The sequence below is a fragment of the Cicer arietinum genome, chromosome 7 (assembly GCF_000331145.2).
Source record: "Cicer arietinum cultivar CDC Frontier isolate Library 1 chromosome 7, Cicar.CDCFrontier_v2.0, whole genome shotgun sequence".
In the NCBI taxonomy this organism is placed as follows: domain Eukaryota; kingdom Viridiplantae; phylum Streptophyta; class Magnoliopsida; order Fabales; family Fabaceae; genus Cicer; species Cicer arietinum.
Window position 1 is genome coordinate 11872890 of NC_021166.2, and position 24874 is coordinate 11897763.

Consider the following 24874-nt stretch of genomic DNA (forward strand, 5'->3'; position numbering starts at 1 on the left):
ATATATATTTCCTTTTATTGCATCTATGCAGCTTCTTCAACTACGTTAGGGTTTGCACTTGATATTCAATAGTTGTCCAAAATCTCCCATTTTTATACTGCAAACTCTCAAAACTTCGAAATTTGTCGTACAAAACTTTCAATCTTTATGTTGCATTCGTATGCATAAATAAACAAACCTCAAACATCACAGGCATGGTGGCATGGTGCTTCCTTTTGCCAAATACATTCTATCACAAAACCCCTTTGTCAAAAAAAATTCTCATTTACAATTCATTCTTCAAGGACATGTCTTCTTCCACCAATTGAATTCATTTTCGCAAAAAATTTCAACTTCCAGCCACTGTGAGAGATTATCATGGGAACGTTCCACCGAACAAATTCTATTGAGTAAGCTTAAACTTGCTTTAAGGAATCATCAATTGCAAGAAGCATTGGAAACATTTCATGATTTTAGAACCCTTTATGGTTACCCTGAAGTTAATTTATTGAACCAGTTTATTGTTCAGTTGTGTTATTCTTCCAATCATGTTTGGGTTAGAAAGTCATCTGATTTAGCTTTGAAAATTGTTGAAGAGAAATCATGTTTGCTTCATGTTGATACATTAACAAAACTTGCACTTTCTCTTGCTAGAATGCAAATGCCATCACCTGCTTCTGTTATACTCAGGTTAATGCTTAACAAAGGGTGTGTGCCAAGTATGCATTTATTGTCCTTGATTGTTTTTCATATTGTGAACACGGATATTGGAACGCATCTTGCATCTAATTATTTGTCTCAAGTTTGTGATTTTTATAATTGCTTGGATGATAAAAAGGCTCATCATGCAATTTTGTTGAAGCCGGATACTTTGGTATTTAACCTTGTTCTTGATGCTTGTGTGAGGTTTAAGTTGTCTTTGAAAGGTTTGTGTTTGATTGAGTTAATGGCACTGACCGGGATAGTGGCTGATGCACACTCGATTGTGATAATTTCGCAGATCTTAGAGATGAATGGTCTGGGAGATGAAATGATGGAATTGAAATGTCATATTGATGGAGTTTCGGCTTCTTATGTTCGGCATTATCGTCTGTTCTATGATAGTTTGTTGAGTTTGCACTTCAAATTTAATGATATAGATGCTGCAGTTAAGCTTGTTTTGGATATGAATAGCTCACACAATCGTCACAATAATAAAGAATATAAGAATCACTTACAATTACAAAAGCCTTGCTTTATTGCTATTGGATCGTCTAACCTTAAGGATGCTTTAAAGATACATATAGAACCTGAGTTACTGCAGAAGGACTCTGTGCTTAAAGTGGAAGGTAGAGAAGTTCTTGTTTTTTATAGGGGTGGGAAACTTGTTCTTAGTAACAGAGCTCTGGCTAAGTTTATCATTGGTTACAAGAAAGACAGTAGAATTAGTGAACTTTCGAAACTTTTACTTAGCATTCAAGGGGAACAATATTCAGTGGCAGGATCCAGTTTATGTTCTGATGTGATCAGTGCTTGCATTCAGATGGGATGGCTTGAGTCTGCTCATGACATTTTGGACGATGTAGCGGCTGCTGGGTCTCCAATGGGCTGCGATACATATACGTTACTCTTGTCGGCATATCAGAAGGGGGGAATGCAAAGAGAATCTAAGGCACTGCTAAAACAAATGAAAAAGATTAATTTGCACAAAGATTTGTGTAATGATGCTTTTGACAAAAACACCCTTTGTGAAGAAACATCAAATTCAGTTGGTAAATCAGATTTGGCTGTCGCCTTGGCTCAAATTTCGAAAGATGAAAATCAAACAGTTATTCCTTTGGTGTATAACTTCAACTCTTCTATATTCTTTTTCTGCAAGGCAAGGATGATAGAGGATGCACTGAGGGCATATAGAAGAATGTGCGAAATGAAAATCCAACCGACAAGTCAAACTTTTGCTCATCTTGTGCGTGGATATTCTTCTCTTGGTATGTATCGTGAAATTACATTCTTGTGGGGAGACATCAAGAGATTGATGAAGAACAACAATTTTGTTGTAAATAGAGATCTAGGTGAGTTAGTGCTGCTAAACTTCATTCGAGGTGGTTACTTTGAGAGAGTGATGGAGGTAATTGGGCATATGAGAGACCGTAACATGTACACTGATAAGTCGATGTACAAAAGCGAGTTCCTTAGGCTTCATAAGAATCTTTATAGGAGTTTAAAAGCATCAGATACAAGAACTGAAGCACAGAGCAAAAGGCTTGAGCATGTAAAAGAATTTTTGAAATGGGCTGGTATAGATGAAATGTCTCGTAAATAATCGTGTGCTGACGATCCTCCATATGCTTTTTGAAATGGGCTGGCTTGAGCATGTATGTTTTTTGTATCTTATATTATTTTTGGTTTGTTGCGTTTTTTTTATTGGATCCATGGAATTTTGTGAATTTGACTGTTTTAAGTTTAAAAGGTTATTTCATCTTCATAATGGGTTGGAAAAATTATATGAATTCAATTTTAGAGTCAATTTTTATTTGTTAATTATAGTATTTTCTTTATATGTTTATTATATATCACGTTTCCCCTTTCATACGCCAAATTCTTTATTTCTAACAAACAGTTTTCTTCAATAATTGTGACCATGAGCTCACAACCATATTGTCATATTTTTCTTCATTAATTGATGTTTTCTATTAATTTTTTTTTATACATTTCAGTCATGTCTAGTTCATATAAAATTCCATTTGGTCGGCTTGATTTGTTTATTTGTTATGTTATATGTTATGGTGTTTCAATTTGGGTTTGGATTTTAACTAAGGATAAGATCATTATAATGATATATTTATTTCAGGGAAACCCTAGCACCGGTCCTATACCGTGCTGGCTTGCCAACCGACATAAATGGGTTGTTTCAACTCTAAGCCAACAAGACAGTTTCCTGGGAAGGAGGATCCAGTGATTCTTGCATCACAGACGGCATGTAGGTGGATATTGTTTTTCAGTAAAATTATGTTATGTTTCAAATTTTAGTAGTTATAAGATTGTGGGTTGTTCTGATTGGATCTGTTCACCAAATTTGGAGTGTACATGTTTATGAGGAGCTGCTTATCCTGAATTTACTTGAGGTCTTGCACTCTTTCTAAATGGATCTTAAAAGTATAATAATAATGACAAAAAAGAATAAAAAAATAAAAAGTATAATAATAATAGTGACAATTGCACAAAGAGGGAAAGTGTCAGACAAAACCTAGCAGCAGCTTGCAGTTGTACCCACCATGAAACAGAGAAGTGCCACCTTCTATATCAATAGTATATCAAATGACGATAAGGAAGGTACTTCCAATGTTGCCAACCCTTGTGAGTTGGGGCTGATGCACCATGGGGCCATGGGTGTCTAGAAAAGAGAGCACACTAGTTACTATTCATATACAGTGAATGATGAATGGAGAGACTGTCCAACCAAGGGGGAGAAGCATTACGAGATGATAAATAAAAGGAATGCTGATGCCCAGGGATATCTCAATTGCTAAGGGGGAAAAAAATTGATAGGACATAACAAGTTATTTATTTAGTTGCCATTGGATTTAAAATTAGTTGAGTTGTTGTAGTTAGAAGAAAAGTGGGGTTTGATTAAATAGTAGAACTAGAAGGTATAGAAGGGAGGGAGATTCAGATTTAGTTTGGGAAACTAAGATAACCATTGGAAGGAGAATACTCTCTTTTTTCTATGTTTTTGTCTTATTCAAATCTGTTAAATATTCTCAACTGCAAATGACCATTTAGAGTATACTTCATGAACTTTTTTTGTACATTTGATATCATCTACTTAGTTGTGTATTGTAATCTTTTATCATACATGGAGCAACCAATGACATGGTAAAGTGTAAAATCTTATTTTGTAGTAATCAAAAGTTTGAGGGTTACTTCAACTATGTTGTTTTTGAACCCAATGTTCCTTATCTTTTAGGCTTTGAGGAATTGGAGGATAATGGTAGTCACATGTTTTGTGGACTGATCATATCTTTATTTCCTTCTGTTTTTTGTTTCTTGCTACCTTGCCTCAGCCTGATGCAACTGATATTGCTGCACCTGATCTAGCCAGAGTGTGGCAGGGTCCGACGTTATCTTTCAGAAGAGCTGGAGGACCGGATGAATCAATTCACTTACATTATTCAGCAGAAGTTTCTGTTAGGAGAAGATCTCAAACATGTAGATTACTCAAAAATAGATAACGATGAGACCCTTGACGGTCATTGGCAGAAGAGAGATGTTTTGCTGATGATTAAACTGTATCAGCTTGGTAGTGTAGAACCAGATGTGTAGATATTGGATAACCTTTGTTTCCTTTGTTTGGCCATCTTCAAAGATGTACTGTACTTAAATTAACATTTGGTGTTTATAATATAAGTTACTTGGTGTTTGTAGCTGTTTATTTCCCTAATTAACTCTAGGTGTCATATTGCTGGCACAAAATATCCCACTATATTGATTCCGTACTGTATATTCTAATATAAAAAAGGTTTAGAAAAGGTGATCTAGAGGAGAATTTAGGGTCTGGATAATGATTCTCACTCTTATGTGAGAGTATATTGCTAGTGATATAATATTAGCTTATGATTTATGGTTAGCGTGACAGTTAATTATGGATTTGGCCATTAAGAGGCTGCAAAAGAGTTAATCATATACTAGAGAGTATATTGCATTCTTTTTCAACAATTTAATCAAAAAGGAAGTTTCTCTTGTGTATGGTAAAAATGTAGAGGATGTTTGAGATACAGTAATAATAATTATATTCGGTTTCAAGGAAACTTGGAGCATGCTCTCTTCAAAATTAATCACAAACTCTTATTTTTTTAATCTCTCCTCTAGTATCATTTCCTTACATATTTTCTCCACATATGATGGAAATTCATGCAATATACCAATTTAAAAACTTAAGTTACTTCTTCCGTTATATAATGAATGAATTATATGATCATTTTAGGCATATTAAAAAATTATATAAATGAAAGAAAAATAATATTATTTTTAGCCAATTATTTTTTGTTAAGTATGATTAATTATCAGAAATATAAAATATAAATTATTATTAAAAATTATGCAAGTAATAATTAAATAGTATAATTACAAAAATATATTAAAAATTAAATTGATTATTTATTTAGAGTATTTTTTCATTCGATGCTTGTGACCTATTATTGAAAAGGTCTAGCTAAAGATTGCATCCTACTTTAAATTTGGATCAAGTACAAAATTTAACACAAAAGCAATTACCATAATAAGAGATGTATGGTAAAAATTATCAAAATTTAGTACGAAAAGTGAAAGCTGTCGTAGCCTCTTCTTTTTACCAAAAATAAATAAGTTAAACTTGTCAACTTTAAATGAAATTATTAAAAACAAATAAAAATAAAATATTTCGAAGAGATAATAATGAAAAAGAAACAAATAAAATGAAAGACGGTTTTTTTTTCTTTCTGCAATATAAACAATAAAACTACCAAGATCCTAGTATTTTTGTATATTTTGTTGTTCCTTCATAGATTGGGCTCTTTCTTCAACATCTTGATTGCAGAAAAAGTTAGTAAGGACATGGACGTTGACATATGGAGGCTCCATGCTCTATCTCGATATATAAGGAGACATAATATATACATAATAAATAAAACGGATAAGGACAACATGTTTTCGGTTTTGTAATGTAAGGCCATTATAAAGTATGGATAAGAACAAAATAAGCCACTCAAACTATAGTCATGTACACATGGAGGCTTCACCTCTTTTTTTTATTCTTATCACCTCTAATAATATATGTTTAATCATACATTGAATCTCCTTTAACTATCACTATGTCATAGTTGTTATTAAGTTGTGTAGTCAAATATCTCTGATTATGATGTGGCAATATCTTGTTCATAATATTTACCTTACCATACTTAATTAATGTGCAATAACATGACATTCTTGTATATCAATATAAATGGTGTCATGTCATCATCAAATCATTTGATTATATCAAATTTAATTACGTAACAAGTATTGTAATCGCAACTTGGACACTAAAGTCAACTTAAATAAGATTTTTAATTAGTATAAGGATAATTAATAAATTTAAATGAATAGTCCGAGTAAACATTTCAATCCACACATAATACATGATGAAATTGAAACTTCAGAATTCTACATACTAATTTTGTATAATTTCAAAAATGAGATATATTATAAAATTGGCATTAACTAAAAAAAAATAGTATCTTCATAAATTTTATGGTAGAATTTTTATTTTTGAAGTTTTTTTTAAAGCATCTCCAACAGTAGTTATGAGTTCGTCCGCGTTACGTAAAATTCAGTTTTTAACGAATTTATTGTAGTAGTTATGTTCATATGTTTAAGTCTGTGTTCTCAAAAAGAAACGAAACTTTGATATTTTAATAATAATAAAATTATAATCGTTAATTTTTTTATTAATTTATTAATAATAATAAATTTATGACGGTTAATAAATCTTATTTAATAAAATCATGTTCACTTCACATTTAAAGTAAAAGATAAATAATCAAAATGATGTGACACATTGAATCTTACTTAATGAATCACACAGTTGATTTTATTTAATGAACACATGTTGAGTTCACCTATGCTCACAGTGAAAAGAAGGAAAGAGCATAAGGACGTTTCTGTAAATGTAGCATAACCATGTGATGTTGCCACGTGCACGTGAGCTAGTATGCCACGTTGGCATTATTTCGCGGAACAGTTACCGTTAATCTAATCCGCGGATGCGTGCATAAGAGGCGACACGACTTCGGTGCATCACGCTCTTACATATATACCCCTGGACATACTTTGATTTTACGAACCAGCCATCCTCGTACTCTTTCTTCTCTGCAAGCCACTACTACTATATCATTCTAATCTTTTGTAACCGCTAAAATAACAAATTCATATTCAAACAAGAAAAAAGGATTGCGTGTAAATCAATTTTATAATGTTAACTTAACATGAATTGTTGATTCTATAGTTATGCAAAATAATTGTAATTTTTATCATGATTTATTTAACTGTCACTATAAAATTGATTACATATAATAATTGAATTTTATAATAAAAGGTGTATTAAGAATTAGAAATCAAAAGTTAAATGCAAACAAAATTATAGAATTACCACAAAACATACTCAAACCAAATAATATGAACAAGATTAGAAATCAAAAACACTCTTGCACTCAGAGTTTCATCACCAATAATTGAAATTATAAGGAGTAATATAGATTAGCATCGTAGATCATTGTCAAATATTTAATCGATTTTAATAATTGTTTTACATACATCATTTTTACTTAAATTGTTCAAATAGTATAATCTAAAATTTTCTTATAAGAAAAAAATAAATATACTAGTTATTTTTAAAAATTAAGAATATAATAGTTATTTTTAAAAATTAATTATAAAATATGATTATGGTAATGTGATGAGTTATGATTGGGGTGGTGGTGTAAAATGTATAACCATTAAAATTGTTTGAGTATGGAATATTTAATGAAATAAAAAATTACAAAAAATTTGATCAATAAGAATTGAATTGAAAACGAATTTACTCATTTCTGATAAATCGCAACTTCAACTCTTTTATTCTTAATATGAGAATTTTTTAATGATAGATAATCAATAGTTATATTATTAATATGCTTTTTTATTTGATATGCTCTAATTTTAGAGAATCTTAAAGACTCAGCTTATATTATTTTTTATATAAAAAATAGTTAAATTATAAGGATGAAACTATTAAAATTGGGATAAGAATGAAATTTATGAGGATGAAACTATTAATTACCAATAACTGATTTAGTTAAAATGGAATGGAATTGAATTTTGTAAAAAAAAAAAAAGGAAATTATTTTATTATACCCCTGAAGATTGTTTCGTTAGATATGAGTTGTTGACACTAAAGATTTGGGTAGTGGTGTAGTTGCAAGCTATATTAACCGATGTTTTGAGAAAATCGAAAGAGAACACTTAAGTTGGTTTGTTTTAATTTTTGATATAACAAAACAGAATCCTCAAAAATCAGTTTCATTTTCTTAATGCATCATCACATTCAAATCGAAAAACAAAACTTCAACACTTCATATCCACAAACACAAACACAAACACTCTTTTTACTTCTTCATCACCAAACAAACACCCTCACAACTCAAGTCCATGACTGTACAACCATGCAAATCCCATTTTATAAACCTTCTCAATTATCATCACTCATATTATTCATCCTCTTCTTTTTCTCTCATCGTGCTAATGCTTTATTTTCACCATGAACAACAACGCTTCTCCAAAACCAACCCATCATCTCAAACACCTTCAAACTCTTCACCACACAAAACCTTTTTCCACAAACCTTCATTGACACAACCCTTTATCTCAAAGTTTCAAACTTTTAACCTTCTCACTCGTTTCCATTTCATTCTCTTCATTTCACTTCTCTTTCTTTACTTTCTCATTTCGAACCCAACTCTTCTTGATTTCATTTTTGTTGTCACTTTCTCATCAGCACTTTTCGTTTCTATCAACCTAGCACTCCCTCGTTTACCCTCTATTTGTATATTCTTCTCGAGATCGTTTCACACAAAGCTTTCTTCACATAACTCTCATCAACCTGTTCTATGGTCTATTGGGTCCAAGCATGAGGAATTTAAAAGCTTAAATTCTGGATCTTGGGTTCAAGTTTATAGCAATGGTGATGTTTATGAAGGTGAGTTTCATAAGGGAAAGTGTTCAGGGAGTGGTGTTTATCATTTTCATATGAGTGGAAGATTTGAAGGTGATTGGATTGATGGAAAGTATGATGGTTATGGTGTTGAAACATGGGCTAGAGGAAGTAGGTATCGTGGACAATATAGACATGGTTTGAGGCATGGAATTGGAATTTATAGGTTTTTTGGTGGTGATGTTTATGCTGGTGAATGGTATAATGGTCAATGTCATGGGTTTGGAGTTCATACTTGTAATGATGGAAGTCGTTATGTTGGAGAATTTAAATGGGGTGTCAAACATGGATTAGGCCAGTACCATTTCAGGTCAGTTTTTATTTTTTATTTTTTGTGTTTTGTTTCATTTTTTTAGTTTATAATTGTTTGTTATTTATCAGAATAGTTGTTGTTTGATTCTTTGATAAGTGTGGTTGGATTGTAGAGTTGGATTAGTTGCTTTCATTTGGTCATGAATTTGTCACTTAGATACAACTTTGTAGATTTCACATTACCATTTTGGTTAAGTGTACTTTTTTTCCAAAGAGACTAGTAGCGAAGAGATGTAATGTGTGTTCACACAGTCTGTCACCATCTGAGTTGTATGCAATGGAACTTTGATTTTATGGATGAAAGATGTTGAGCATTTTTTAAACTATGGTTTTATATATGTATCTGATTCAAGCTAATTTTGTGTTCTTTTTAAGTGAATTCAGTTTCTTTTGAAAATTTGTTTGAAATTTTGTTGGTAATATGTATATCCAATATACCAATGCTTCACATATACTGGTCATTGTGATACTAGGACCCTTTTTTTGTATGATGTTTTGGTTGTAAAATAAGACTACTCAAATTGTCAACAATCAATTGAAGTTTCTATAGTAGGTCTCAACCAATTTTACTTGTATTATATGTATCCAGCTAAAATACTTGGAAATTGATTGATATATCTGCTATCAGTACAAGAATTTAACTTCCGGATTCGGTACAACTGTGTTCTTCTATCTTGCATAATTAATAGCTGGAAATCATTGTTCAATTTGATTGATATTTCCAGCAATGTATAATTACCATTTCTTAATGTGTGTTATTTCTGCAGAAATGGGGACATATATGCTGGCGAATATTTTGCTGACAAGATGCACGGCTTTGGAGTTTATCGATTTCAGAATGGTCACCGATATGAAGGTGCATGGCATGAAGGAAGAAGACAAGGTCTTGGAATGTACACTTTCAGAAATGGAGAAACGCAATATGGTCATTGGCAGAATGGGTTTCTTGATAATCCTAAGAAGCAAGACAGTCTTGTTGGGTCTCCATGTGATGTGGACCATGCCAAAGTTCTTAAAGCTGTCCAGGTAATACTCCTTTTTGCACATATATGGTTGAATCAATATATGTAAATAGCAGAATTTGAACAAATTGTTTATTTTATTAACAACACGACCGGTAACTTGTACCAAAATCTATTGTATGGTATTGGAAAAGAAAGGGATTAAGCTAGAAGTTATTACTTTTTAGTTTTTAGAAATAAGAAGGGAATTTAAAACAGTAACATGAATAAATATTGTTTGTTGTTTGTTTATTGATCTCCTTGTTTCATCGGTGTTGTTATCATGATTCGTGATCGATATTCAAATAACAAAATCAGAAGAACTTTGGAGAATCTTCCTTGATTTCATCAGATTTGACTTACTGGTGGACCTTAAACCACCTAATTCCATAATATATAATATAATTATGAGAAATGTTACATTTAGGGTTTGTTTGAATTGTCTTATTTGAATTTATCTATTGACATAAGCACTTCTGAGACCATCTCAGAGAACTTATTAGAAACATGTCCATAAACTGTTTTTGGTGTATTTCCATAAACTCTTGAGGATAACTTATAAAAATATCTTATAACTTATATGTAAATATTTTGACTTTATTTTATCTTTTGATATAAAAATAGTTTATACATAACCAGTTATACGATAAGAGCTTAATTAAGTTGTTTATTCAAACAGGATCATAGTGCTTACTTTTTTCATATTGAACAGGATGCTCATTGTGCAGCGGAGAAAGCTTACAGTATGTCAAAGATGGAAGAAATGGTGAATAAAGTAGTGACTGCATCTAATAAAGCAGCAAATGCAGCTAGAGTTGCAGCTGTAAAAGCTGTGCAAAATACGATGCACCATAATAACAACAATGATAAACGATAATGCTCACTCATTTCCTCAGTCTTGTGATGATTGAAGAGCATTTCATCTGTCATTCTCCATTACCATAGGTTATTACATATAGAACACTACTATTAGATATGAGAAAGCAAAGGAAGAGGAATATAATGTGGTGTTTCCATTTCTTTGTCTTGGTATAGCTGTGAGGTTCTTGTTTGGAACCACTTTTTGTCATTGAACTCTATGGCAGATTGTGGAGCAAATAGGTTCCTCACTCTCTTAGTGGCTTCTTTTATGAAGAGTATAGGAAAAGTATTACCAATATACTATAGAGTTGTAATGTCACCAATGTGTATGGCTTAAATGCCAAAAAAATTACCATAGTTTAGTAAAATGGTTTACATGTTGGCTTCATGTTATGAACATAAATTAGTGTATATTTGGTTTCACTGCTGAGAGTTTCATAACAGAATTGATTATGCCTCTTGGTGTAAATACCAAATACTAGTGTTTGGTTATTGTTAAATTCAAATTTCAGTTTGACTAAAAATGATAAAAAAGTAGTTTTTGATTTGGTTAAATCACTTAATTTTTTATTCTCTATAGATGAAATGGTAAAAAAAATTACTACGAGTTCGAGTTTGAATCCAAAACATAGTATTTTGTTTAATAATTTCTATATTTTTCAGTTAAGTAATATATTTTATTCAAATTTATTTTTGGATTTACCCAAATATACCCTTGGTGTATCTACTATTCACATGGGGTGCATATCTTACATTGCCCACCTATTAATGATGTATGTGTTTGGTCATAGATTTCGAAATGTACAAACCTTAATGTCATTTTATTTATTTATATGTTGATCAGACAATGATGTATGATTTATCATCTAAAAATGATAAAATTATAATTTAGCATCCATTAAGTGAAAGAATTTTACCTTTTGGAATAAAGGCAATTATTGCAGTTTATTAGAGTGATTTATACTAATTAAAATTAATTTAAGGGCCAAAACAAAATCTAAAATAAATTAAGAAATCAAAAGAATAATTTATATTTATTTATTTTGTGAACATTTAATGCGTAATTTATTTCTCACAAAAATGAAACGGGAATGTTTTTTTAATAAAATCAAATCGGCACAACTATTTTGAGTAGGAGACCTACTTTAAAACTCCATATTTCTAAATAACCACATCTTTGTCCCATAGTACACATTTGGAGGGTGAAAAAAATACATGTTTTTATTTGGAAGTATAATATGGAGGACATGAAAACTATTTTTTGGTATATGTAATTTCAAAGGTATGTGGGAGCTGAAAAAGTAAGCTATTTTTGAGTAGTTTTATTTTAACTTAAATTACACAATTTGTCTCAATTTATTTTGTAGTTTTATTTTACTCTCTTTGCTATTTTTTGTTTGCTTATAGTCAAATTAGTCTCTTACATCAATTTTCTATTAAATTTGTCTATATAACATTAGGTGTGGGTGATTGGGACTATGCAAATTTAATATGATAATATTTTGCGTGTGTGTGGGAGAGGGACATATAAAAATAACAACAAAACTTTTAGTTTGAGGGGAAAAGAAAAAAAGAAAACAATAATATATGTGTTTAGTTTCATTTTTCTGCATCTTTACTTCTATGTAGAATGTTAATTTATTAGTGGGTATCTTCCTTTTTATGTTCAAGGTTTGAAAAAAAAAATTGAGGGTTTTGATTTTAGGATTTATTAAGATTTATTGAATTACTGGAATTTGTTGTTTATATCTATAAGATTATTCTATGAATGGGTATCTTCCTTTTCATGCTCAATGTTTGAAAAAAAATTTGGATTTTTATTTTCGGGTTTATTAATATTTGTAGAATTTCTTGAATTTGAGATTTATATCTAGAAGATTATTCCATTAGGGGTATCTTTATTTTCATGTTCAAGAATTGAAAATTTTGAGGGTTTTGAATTTGGGGTTTCTTAAGATTTGTTGAAATTGGTTTGAATGGTTTCTATTACTTATTTTCTAGTTTAGTTGGGAATATGTTTATTTTTTGTTCTTGGATCAATGTTTTTGTTTTGTTTTTCCATTATATTTTCATTATCATTCTTTTATTTTTGGGTTTAGAGAAGAAATAGGAAGATTAATATTGAAGAGGAAGAAGAAAGATCAATAGAATTCTAATTTATAGAAGAAGGGGAAAACACTAATGTTATGTAGACAAATTTAATAGAATTTTGACGAAAATGACCGATTGAACTAAGTTAAACTATGGAATTAAAATAGAACAAAAAATAATTATAAAATTATAATAAAACCATAAAATAAATTAAAAAGATTAAATGTATAATTTAACTTTTATTTTAAACTTTAAATCCATTTTTACATATGAGTCCACTCTAATATCTATTTAATGTGGTACTCACCACATATCAAGCCAACTTACACTGGCCTTTGAGGGTAGCAAGAAGAAAATTTTACCCTTTTATCTTTTACGTTTTATTTTTACTCCCAGAAATATAAGAAAATAATATTTTTGTCCTCGTATAAATTTTAAAATTTAAAAAAAAAATTCAATTTTATCGAAAAACTTTTTTTAAGTTTTTCGGTACACATCATATATTTCAGAAAACTATTTCCATGTTTTTCAGTAAAGAAGTTACATCCGGAAACCTTATTAACAAGTTTTTCGGTACATAAAGGGTTTATCGAAAAACTTGCGAAGAAGTTTTCCAGTACACACCAAATTTTTTTAAAATAAAGTTTTCCGGTAAATCTTAATTTGAGTTGATAAAATACTAAACAAAATCAAGGATATATTTAGTATTTTTAAAAATTTATGGGGGTATAGGCACATATATAGGGTACAGGGTAAATTTTTCTAGCAAGAAAGTTAATAAGGGTTTTATTTTTCTAGGCCCAAAGCACGAGCTTCACTTGCTTAAGGTTTGGGGCGGCCCAAAAGCAACTTTCTAGCCAGACCGATCAATGTAACAAACACATTAATACATAGAAGGACAAATGATTGAAATCTTACACATTCAATGATTTATTTGTAAATTTCATATTTTAAAGTGGTTGATTTTTACAATATCAACAACTAACTTTGTGATATACTCTCAATGAAATATAGAAATGCATAACAATATTTTTAATATTGTTAAATAAATTTTTATCCCCTATAAATATATTATTTTTTATTTTTAGTTCTTTTAAAAAATTTCATCACACAATGGTATCTCAAGTGTGTTATATTTATAATTTTGGTATCTGCTTTTAAATTAACTTATGGGTTTCATTCAACTTTTAAAATTATTTTTTTGCAAATATTTTTAAAACATTATTAGAATTTCGCTCATAAAAATTTAATTTTTTTTTACAAAAGATAAATTAAATATAAACTTTTAAGCGCTAAAATTTTAAAAATTCATATTTAATTAATTCTATGTTAAAAAATTCCAAAATTTTGTGGGTAAGATCTTATAATGTCATACATATGAGTTGACTTCAAATTAGATATCAAAATTGTAAATACAAAATATTTGAGGGACTATTATTTGATGAAAAACTTTAAAGGAATTAAAAATAAAAAATAATATATTTATAGAAAATATAAATTTATTTAACCGCTTTTAAATAATACTTCAACAAATGTGTTTAAAATCATTTTATTTTCAAATTTATTTATTTTTAGTTATTTTGAATGAAAATAAGATCTTCATAGAATAATAAAACACGTAGAGACAAGTTTATCGGAGGATGGAGAAATAAAATATAAAAATTTCAATTTAACTTATAATCAATGGCTTTAGAGTAGTCACACTTTCTATAATATTGTAGATGATTCAACATATCTATTGGATGCTATAATACATGTATGTATGTATAATAGTGAAATTTACAATTTCTATCAAAGTCGAATTTTGTTGTCACTAGTATGAGTGAGACCATGTGAACTTACTTAAGCAAACAAAACTTTTCATTTTATACATGATAATTTATGATTCTAGTGTTTGAATAGTTGGTAACATGTCTCTCATTAAAAATAAAAAGAATTTGAGTTATATCTTTGAAATCGTTTAGTTGAGAAGTAGTCCAACTTTATGAAAAATTAAAGTAGTCAAATTCCATGAAAAATTGACGTCGGACTCAAAATTTTACAACTTTTGCAATGGGCATTAGTTGTGGGAATGCCCTAACAATGTATTAGGGTTAAATATCCCTAGATCATCATAAAAAAAAAAAATTATATTTTATACAATTAAATACTCTTTAAGTGATATGCTTATCTCTAATATGAATAATGATTGCAACTATTTTACTCATTAAAGACACATTTTGTATTTAGTACAATTAAATACTTTTTAAGTGAAATGCTTCTCTCTAATACAAATAATTATTGTAACTATTTTGTTCATTAAAGATATATTCTTGGTAACATGTTAAAGATGTTATTAATTAACAACGAGATCATCAAAAGATAAAATCTTACTAACTTTTACTTAAAAATTATCTCATCCGATACTATTCAAATTAAGAAAAGTTTAAATTAAAATTAAAATTAATTTAATTTAATTTAATTTAGTTTGAACGATTAAAAAATAACGGTTAACTCAAACTAATTTGATCATTCGATTGATTCGATTTGGATGGTCAGATTTAATATCAAAATAATAAATTTTAAAAAAAAATGTGGAAATATAAAAACAAAGATCGAAATTGGATGACTGAAGTTTTTTCCAACATGTGACAACCCTACCTTAGCTTAGCAAATTATTATGAAATAGAGTGTCTTTGTTTGTGTAAATTGCAATTGTAATAGTATTGTAGGTAGATTGGGGTCCCTACGTGAAACAAAAAACCCTAGAACTTTCTGTCTCAAATCTGCAACCCAAATCAAAATAATAGCCGAAAGCCATTTTTCCCATCTAGGGAGAGGGTGATACTATATCATATATGATTGGGATTATTATCAAAATTAGGGTTTGAAATTTGGAACCATGTACAAAGAACGAGGTGTTTCTGCCTCCAAATCGGAGGATCGGAAGCGAATCAACGACGTTCTCGACAAACAGCTCGAACGATCCTCTCCTTCAACTTCTCGTCCAATCAATGGAAAACACAACAAAGACAGAGAAAACAGCAACATCATCAAGGACCCTCGTTCCGCTTCCGTTTCAAAAACTTCCAACATCTCTGGTAACCCATTTATTACTCAATACTCTTTTTTTTCATTCATAATTTCAAAATCTTAACTTTTGTCTAATATCATTTCATTTTCCCCTCTTTTTGGATGACCTAATTGTGTTTTTTTTGTTTGTTTGTGGTTTCATCTTGTTTTTTTTTCCCCTAATACAATTGGATTGGGATCCAGATACTTGTTTAATTCAGTTAATTAATTGATTTTGGTTATTAATTCATGCTATAGACTAGTAGAATATTTGTGTTGCTATAATGTACTTTGAAGTATGGAACTATAAAATAGTTTTAGAACTCAATTGTGCAAATGGAAGGTTGGCATGGCAAACTTAGACGGAAATCATTTGATATGATACTCTTTTTCACAATTGTCACCTTGTATGCTCCTGGAAATATTTTTCTCTAAATTTTGTATTTTGTCTTTTATATCTTTCAGTTTTTCTTACGGGGCTGTTTCTGTTTGTCGGGTATTTCCTTTTCAAAATTCAAACAAAGGATATTTCAAGAAAATGGTGGCTAGTGAGCATATTACTTTGGGTGACTAGTTGCACAAGATGATATTCTTTGTTTGAAAGGTTTCTAGAGCTGACAATATGAGAGAGGGGGCACTTAATAATATATGAATTTATGAGATTGGCATTAACGAGCTAACTCAGTTTTACATTTTTATGCATTGGCTGCAGAGGAATCTGAAACTGACAGTGAAGAGTCTGATGTTAGTGGTTCTGATGGAGATGACACATCTTGGATCTCATGGTTCTGCAATCTCAGAGGAAATGAGTTCTTTTGCGAGGTTGATGATGATTACATCCAAGATGACTTCAACCTCTGTGGATTAAGCAGTCAAGTGCCGTACTATGATTATGCTCTTGATTTGATTTTGGATGTTGAGTCATCCCATGGTAAGTAAGCTTACATATATATTTTATTAGATTTCTTGTACAAGCATGGAATACTAGTGTTTGGATTGCTCGGTCCTCTTTTGTGATACTTCACCTTGTTTATAATTTCCTGTGAAAAGTTTTATTCTTGAAGCAGAATTCATATTGTGTATGTCTGTGACTCTGTTTTCCTTTTCAGTCATTTTTTATTTTTATTTATTGTATGCCGGCTTCTCTGGTTTGGTTGAAAATTCATAGGTGACATGTTCACAGAGGAACAAAACGAGTTAATCGAATCGGCAGCAGAGATGCTTTATGGTATGATTCATGCCCGATACATTCTGACAACCAAAGGAATGGCTGCCATGGTAAGATTTCACCACCACTTATCACTGTTTTCATGCTTTACCATCTAGGAGATAGACAATGTTAACGACATTGAAACTTTTTGCAGCTCGACAAGTACAAGAACTATGATTTTGGTAGATGCCCAAGAGTTTACTGCTCTGGACAACCCTGCCTTCCAGTTGGCCAGTCGGACATTCCTAGGTCAAGTACTGTGAAAATATATTGTCCTAGGTGTGAAGATCTCTATTATCCTCGGTCCAAGTATCAAGGCAGTATCCTTATGACCTTGTGTCTATTATGAAATTTTTTTGTCAGGGATTTAATCTGATGCAGATATGTGTCACTATCTTGCTCGAACTAATTTTATTCTCTTGTGCCTCTCATTTTTTCCTTGCTTTTGAGTTCCATCTGATAGTCTGTTACATATGTAGTGGACATGCCAGAATAGGTCTGTTACATATGCTTAAGATTTAGGTTTTTTTGGCATACCACTTACACATGCCAGAATAATGGACATTTGATGCCTCTGAAAAGTGTTTGCTGATTTTATAAAAGCAATGCCATTTTTCCTTTTCTAAGAAAATTATATCTGCTATTTTGTTCCCAGTTGTTGTAGCCTCGAGTTGAAGGACTGTTTCTGAAAACTTTGGTATGCATGTGTGTTTATAAAAAGGTAGCTGAAAAGTGACCAACTTTTTGCAATTGTTAAGTATAATTTTTGAAGACATATTTCTCTCTTTCATACTCTAATGTTAAGAAGGTTGGCCATTCTTGTTTTTTTGTTTTATTTCAGAAATTATTTTATTTTGTTTGTTTAGTGTCAATTCTATAAACTTTTTTTTAATCATAAGTATATCAACTTTGCGATGGTTGTATGTTATTCATGTTTTACCTATATAAATGTGGTTAAAGTTTTTGGTTGAACCCGTTATGCTATAGTTTCAAAATTTCCTTGATTCTATCTAGACATTGATGGAGCTTATTTTGGAACAACATTTCCCCATCTCTTCTTGATGACATATGGACAACTGAAGCCACAGAAACCATCTCAGGGCTACGTTCCAAGAGTTTTTGGGTTCAAAATTAACAAACCATGAAGCTGAAGTTTGAGCTTCCAAAATTCCCCCCTTGCAGCATTCAGCGGATCAAAAGCTTTTCAAACCAGTACAATCTAGACATCTCATCTCTTTTACTTGTTTTAGGAGCGTGTTGTAAAGAAATATATGCAGACATGTGAAGCAAGTGCCTAGTTTCACTTTCAGCTTCAAATTAAAAGAGCAAGTGCTTAGGTACTTGATGAAACTTTTTAATGGATTATTACAAATTGTATTTGGCAATTTCTTTAATGTTGTCTATGTCTTTGTTACATAGCTCCTGCCATTTTTTATATTGTTTTATTACATTGGCAGTTGAATTTATGGCTTTGATCTCAATGGATTCATACAGTTCACTGATTTATAGGTTCGCTTGCGTTGATGTTAAACCCATCTATCCAACGTAAATATTGTTTGGTTATATGTAACACGAACATACGTTTTCTGTGTATATTTGTTTCAATTTTGGATTAGGCAAAGTTGATTACAGGGAGTGTAGAATTGATTTTGGTGTGTTTAGATATATTTGAGTAGAATTGATTTTGCCTTCAAAAGTAATCAAACTTGAAGTTAGACTTTAGAATGGTTGCTTCTCCCATTGAATTTTACCCTCAAATTTATGGATATGTATCTAATTAACCAACCCTCTCTTCACAAATTTATGGATATGTATATTATTAACCAACCCTCTCTTCACAAATTTATGGTTATGTAACTTATTAACAAACCCTCTATTCACAAATTTATGGATATGTATCTTATTAACCAACCCTCTCTTCACATTTTCTCCATACTATTTCAGCAATTCTTCTTCTCTCTCATAATCTCTCATAATCTGGTGGGACTTTTGTGAATTTCAATCAATAGAAAAAGAAAATATATTAAAATGTGTGTTAGAAAGCTGACACTTTTCCTTTTAATATTTTTTTTTATCTATCTCTCTTTTCAGGTTGGTGGAGATGATCAACTTTACAAACTTCCTATTCATCTTAATGTTACATGATTATATTTTAACACCAATTATTCTGCATGAATACTTATTTTTAATACAAAATCAATTGGTCTCCATGTAACCATACACACTGGGTTAATAAATCAAACTAGTTTATCATATGGAACATATCGCAAAATTTTATGGCTGTCAATAATGAAATGTGAATTGTATTCAATTTAGTCAATTGAGATCAAACAATAAAAAATTCAAATGTCTATTCAATTTCTTGAGATCAAACCATAGGGATTGAAATTCAAATTCTTGTTGATATCGTTCAACATGTTCAATGTCTATTCAATTTTTGTAGATATGGTATGCTTATGAATAGAGTTTGAATAAAAATAAACAAAGATCCATCTCATTTTGATTATAGAATCTGATTATTTTTAAAAACAAAAACAAATAAAAAATTAAACTTAAATAGTGTTAAGAAATACATACTTGATTGCCAGAATCTAACCATTGTTCAAAATTGAAAGTGTATCTGATAATAATCGATGTCGACATCAATTAGCGATGTAAGCTTTATGTTTTCGTCACCCGATCAGCCAACAATAGTTCTTCATATTCAAGTTGTGCGTCGGGCGCCGCTGTTGTTTGTGGGTGATACCATCATTTTTTTAGTTTTAGTTTTTAGGGTTTTTAATTATGTCTTTTTTAAATTACTTTCCTTAATCTAAATATTTAGCTATGAAGAATAATATGCAATATTTTTCATTAAAAAAAGCTGTCCCCTTTTTATTTCTTATTATTGCTTTTATTGTCCGATTTAGTATCCAATATTATACTATATTTCGGTACTTTCACTCTACCTTTTTATTATAAGAATATTATATGTATTTAGGTTTATTATGTATATAAAACATTGAGTACCAAATTTGCATTTAAAATAATCTAACAATTAATCTTATTTTGGTTTATATATATATATATATATATATATATATATATATATTAGTTTTTCTTTTTAGTAAATTTATTTATCCTATATTTATAGATGATATTATTAAATTGATAGCATGGTTACAATATTTAAAAAATGAAATTAATATTGCTAACGAAATTTATTTATTTTTTGACTACTTGTTACTTCTTTTTTTTTTCAACTACATTTGTTGTTCAAACATGTGTTATTTTGCATCCCCTTTTGACAAAAAATAATATAAATAAATTAAATAAAAAGCAAAACTAATATATATATATATAAAATAAAATCTTATATAAAACTAATATTATCTAAATAAATTTTAAATCAATCAACTTGATTATCTTTAAAAAAAGGAATATTACATAAAATTGATTATATTAATTTAATAAATGATTCTGAAATTGCAAACTGTTTAAAAAATAATTTTACAAAAATGCTACTATTGATTTTAAAAAGTCTCATAAATTTATTGTATGTTTCCCTATATTTAAATATAAAAATTAGATATAGTTTCTGATTTAGAGTAGCATTAAAAAACAAATGGTGGAAAGCAACTCTTGTGGTCGTAGTATACTGTAGCACACGCGTATGGAGCTTATGCCCATTTCGTGCTCATGGTGTGGAACGGTCTCGTTCTAAGATTCCGCCATTGAAGGATTTTCAAAAGCTTCGAGAAGCTAGAAAATGAAGATTCGGTTCTGCAAGTACGAAAAACTGAAATGATGGTACCATAAGAAGATCTAGGAATTAAGCTGAAAGCATTTCAATGACTATGAGAGTGAAAATGAATCTCTTGATTATGACTCAGTTACACAAGTGATGATATATACATCTCAATGAGTTGTGCCACATCAGCACATTGTAACCGCTCTAGCTAACTGCAGTAACTGTTCTAATTACATATTCTCTGTTAGGATCACATAGCTCAGACCTTTGCACGAATTTGGAATAAGTGAGAAACTGACATGTTGGGAGTGGTTAAATTTTGATGCATAGTACTATTATGACATCTTTATTCGGCAAAAATGATAAAAACCTCATTTTATGTTGATTGCCTGGATTTTGCCATTATTTGTAATCAGTCTTTTTAGTAGTTTCGCCATTGATTGGAATAATAGTGACGTTTATGAATTAGAGTATAAAGGCACGGAATGTTAAACAAAACTTAGATGTATAAACTTGATCAAAAAGAAAAAAGTGGATTGGAGAGGCTAGTTGTTTGCATTTAATTACCATGAATGTATGTTAGCTTTATTCTTTTTTTCTAGAATAAATTCATACCCGAATTCACAAAGTTATGGGAATTTAACTCCTGCTAGGCCCAAACCACCGTATGTTCATTCTATTCTAATGTACTCTAGTTGACCTAATTGGTAATGCAAAGTTTTCCTCTACTACTTTATTTTACTGAAAACATGTACTAATAGTAGGCAGTAATAATATGTAATTGAGATATCATGCACTCACTTGAATCACGAACAGGCACATCACAACAAGAAAACAACCGAGCAAGCTAATCTTAAGATTGACACAAGCATCAATAGAAACCTCGAGCTTGTAATAAATAATGAACGGAAACAAGAAAAGTGTATTCGCTCTATAACAGAAAGCTTTGCAATAAAATAAAATTGATCTCAGGTAGACACTCAATAGAAGTTTTAATTTGAGTACAATCGACATAGTTCTCTGAAAATCAACTACACTTAATTAAAAGAGACTTGCATCCAGCAAAAAAGCTAACAGCTTAACTTTCAGTTTGTTCCCTCAACCTCCTGATGGTGCTCCGTACAGTCACGGCACTTGCGGTGCTGTTAACATAATGAGAACAAAGTCATGTAGCTGCATTTCAGATTTGAAAAATAAAACGTTGAAAGTAGGGAATAAAATAAATTACTTCAAAGTGTATGCTCCTCCTGCTTTCACTTTGCCACAATCCTTGCATCCCCATATTCCTACAGCTTTTCTCTTCACAGCATACTTTCCACAAAATTCACAGAAAAATTTGCTGTGCTGACTAACTTCCATCTTCTTAATCTGCTTTCGCAGACTGGCACCATAACGGGTACCTAATATGATAAAACAAAAATAATAGCTTGTCAGAAATTTACAAATATGTCCTTCTAAAAACATCTTGAGAGACTTGTATATAAATCCAAATATGTTATGTAAAAAATAATAATAATAATACTATCCAAATAATGTCATGAATTGGGTAAAACAGGTCAAGAACATTAATTCTACCACAAAATGTGAAACCACTTATAAATGAAGAACTCCATTATTTTATAGTGTTAGGTGTATAATTGCACACATTTGAAGAGCTTGTGACATAATTCGATAGAATTACATAAACACGATGCAGTAATTCTATAATAATTATACTTCATACACAAAAAACTATAGTAAATGAATCTTCTATTTCTTTTGAGAAATTTAAAGAATCTGTACTCCACATGAGGGCTATAATGAAAATTTATCCGAGTGTATTGATACATAACAAGCCTTGGACATAATTATCACAAACAGCAACTTCTCATACAATTAATAAGCAGCATCTTTAAAGCAATACATACATCACTAATCATTATTTCATAAACTTAAACACATATACATCAGTACCAAACCAAGGCAAAGCAAATACCAATAATAAAAAACAAAAGGCACTTAACAGATTTAACTAAAACTGAAGTTCGAAGACGTACCATATTTCCCAACAATGCCAGCCTTCTTTGTCCTCTTAGTCTGCAAAAACGGTACAGTTTAAACTTAAAACAACGATTCACGATAAAAAGAGAAGTAAAAACATACTTCACAATTGCAAATCTGAATGTAGAATGAGTTCAACCAAAATAAACGATAATATAGTCATTATTTTCCTCTATATATCTATAAATCTATGCATAGTGGAAAACGAAACATTAAAAAATGAGAATCGAAGGAGATGTATTGAATTGGATGATGGAAATGAGAGGTACCATATTTGCAGGTATCGAAGGCGCTGAAAGCCTAGCAAGAGGGAGTGGCAGCGATGGAATGGAAGCTAACAGGCAGAGAAACCCTAATTTTCTTCTTGGCCGTTTTTATAGATAACCTCTTTGGATTGGTGGGTCGGGTACATATCCGATTTTATTGCTTTGAGCGTTAATTTACGGGTTTTTCTTTCTTTCTTTTTCTTTTTTTTTTAATTAAATTGTTTGTTTTTTTTTCATTTTTGGTTTTTATAAAATATAAAATAAGGGGGTGTATTCAAATAAGATTTCAATACAAATAAATATATATATATATATATATATATATATATTAGTGTTTAATTAAGATTTTTATAAAATGTCTATTCTCATTTAAAAACGTATAGGTTTTAGATGATTGTTTTGTAGAGTGAATTTTGAGATACTTTTTAGATTTTAAAATGTAAAAAATTGAAACTTGGGAATCTTATAAAATCTCAAGTATTTTTGTGGCATTGTTGGATGAATATATTTTAAAATTTAAAAAGTATTTCAAAATTTACTTCCACCGCTTGTCATGCCATTTTTTTCACTTTTTATAAAGATATCATTTTTTAACTTCCCTTCTAAGTGTGTAATTAATTTTTAAGATATTACATAATACATATAATGACAATAACTATTAAAAAATGATTATTAATCTAGTTTGTACATCCCTAAAAAATATAATCCACACGACAACAACTAAAATATTGCTTATAAGGGGTAGCAATCATTAAAATGAAATAAATTGTTAGTTTTTCTTATACCTAATTGAGGATTATGTTGATAGAAGAATTATGGTTGCCATATTTTAGATATGAGACGTTGAATTTTATGGGAATAATTTGAATTTTAACAATTAAAATAGTGTGTATTGAGAATATTGTGTTAAAAAGTATGTTTTAATTATTTATCTCCAATGATAGGTTAAAATAATTCTTTAAAATTATGTTTTTAGTTTAACACTTCGTTTATTTGGAGAATGACGCTGTAATAATTAGAAGATAGGTCGGAAAGTAAGTAAAATTTGATAAAATATTGTTTCAATTATAATTCAAAATCGAATTCTCCTGAATACGTTATTTTTCACTGAAGTCCATTAACCACTTGTATCCAATTATTTGATTAATTGTTTGAAATCTTATAAATTCATAAAGTATTTTTAAATCCTATAAATTATTATCATAAAAATCCTTTAATATCGAAATTATAAAATCTTGATCGTGTTTTAAAATCTTAAAAGTCATTAAAATATTGTCTTTTAGAAAATACTCATTATTGTTTAATAGAGAACGTAACAAGTTTTATTCTAACATCCATAAGTGATTCATTATATTATCCTATAAAGTCGCTCGTAATTGTATTTTAAAAATAACTACAATCTATTACTCATTTCTTGTGAAAAGTTTGATGCTTAATTAATCAACTAAATTTATGCTCGGCTAATTAGTTATTTACTTGATTGATTTGTCGATTAGATGTTGTGTTAGCTAACTTGCACTTCTTACAAAGATTAATTTTTATCAAGTGATTATGTGAGAAATTGGATATGTTTCTTATATGCAGGTTTTT

At 29.9% G+C, this 24874-nt stretch overlaps 4 protein-coding genes across 6 annotated transcripts; 3 read left to right on the forward strand and 1 right to left on the reverse strand.

Annotated features, from left to right (window-relative positions):
- Nucleotides 1-14: 14 nt before the first annotated feature.
- On the forward strand, nucleotides 15-4382 carry LOC101501642 (pentatricopeptide repeat-containing protein At4g17616). 2 transcript variants are annotated; one of them, XM_012718184.3, is made up of 3 exons: nucleotides 15-2333; nucleotides 2810-2938; nucleotides 3926-4382. In XM_012718184.3, the coding sequence occupies exon 1, from the start codon at nucleotides 203-205 to the stop codon at nucleotides 2279-2281; it is 2079 nt and encodes a 692-aa protein (XP_012573638.1). In that variant the 5' UTR covers nucleotides 15-202; the 3' UTR covers nucleotides 2282-2333; nucleotides 2810-2938; nucleotides 3926-4382. The 2 variants fall into 2 exon arrangements, with proteins under 2 accessions (XP_012573638.1, XP_004508971.1); XM_004508914.4 differs by having other exon boundaries at nucleotides 4023-4382.
- Nucleotides 4383-8253: 3871 nt separating this feature from the next.
- On the forward strand, nucleotides 8254-11284 carry LOC101502494 (uncharacterized). The gene is made up of 3 exons (XM_004508917.4): nucleotides 8254-9032; nucleotides 9802-10060; nucleotides 10748-11284. Exons 1-3 carry the CDS (start codon nucleotides 8254-8256, stop codon nucleotides 10910-10912), a joined length of 1203 nt encoding a protein of 400 aa, XP_004508974.2. The 3' UTR covers nucleotides 10913-11284.
- Nucleotides 11285-15597: 4313 nt separating this feature from the next.
- Nucleotides 15598-18729, forward strand: LOC101501953 (casein kinase II subunit beta-1-like). 2 transcript variants are annotated; one of them, XM_004508915.4, is made up of 5 exons: nucleotides 15598-16067; nucleotides 16751-16969; nucleotides 17207-17316; nucleotides 17403-17568; nucleotides 18263-18729. In XM_004508915.4, exons 1-5 carry the CDS (start codon nucleotides 15869-15871, stop codon nucleotides 18391-18393), a joined length of 825 nt encoding a protein of 274 aa, XP_004508972.1. In that variant the 5' UTR covers nucleotides 15598-15868; the 3' UTR covers nucleotides 18394-18729. The 2 variants fall into 2 exon arrangements, with proteins under 2 accessions (XP_004508972.1, XP_004508973.1); XM_004508916.4 differs by having other exon boundaries at nucleotides 17222-17316.
- Nucleotides 18730-21851: 3122 nt separating this feature from the next.
- On the reverse strand, nucleotides 21852-23428 carry LOC101502798 (large ribosomal subunit protein eL43). The gene is made up of 4 exons (XM_004508919.4): nucleotides 23288-23428; nucleotides 23015-23054; nucleotides 22207-22378; nucleotides 21852-22120 (listed from the first exon to the last, which is right to left on the reverse strand). The coding sequence occupies exons 1-4, from the start codon at nucleotides 23288-23290 to the stop codon at nucleotides 22057-22059; spliced, it is 279 nt and encodes a 92-aa protein (XP_004508976.1). The 5' UTR covers nucleotides 23291-23428; the 3' UTR covers nucleotides 21852-22056.
- Between the last annotated feature and the right edge of the window lie 1446 nt (nucleotides 23429-24874).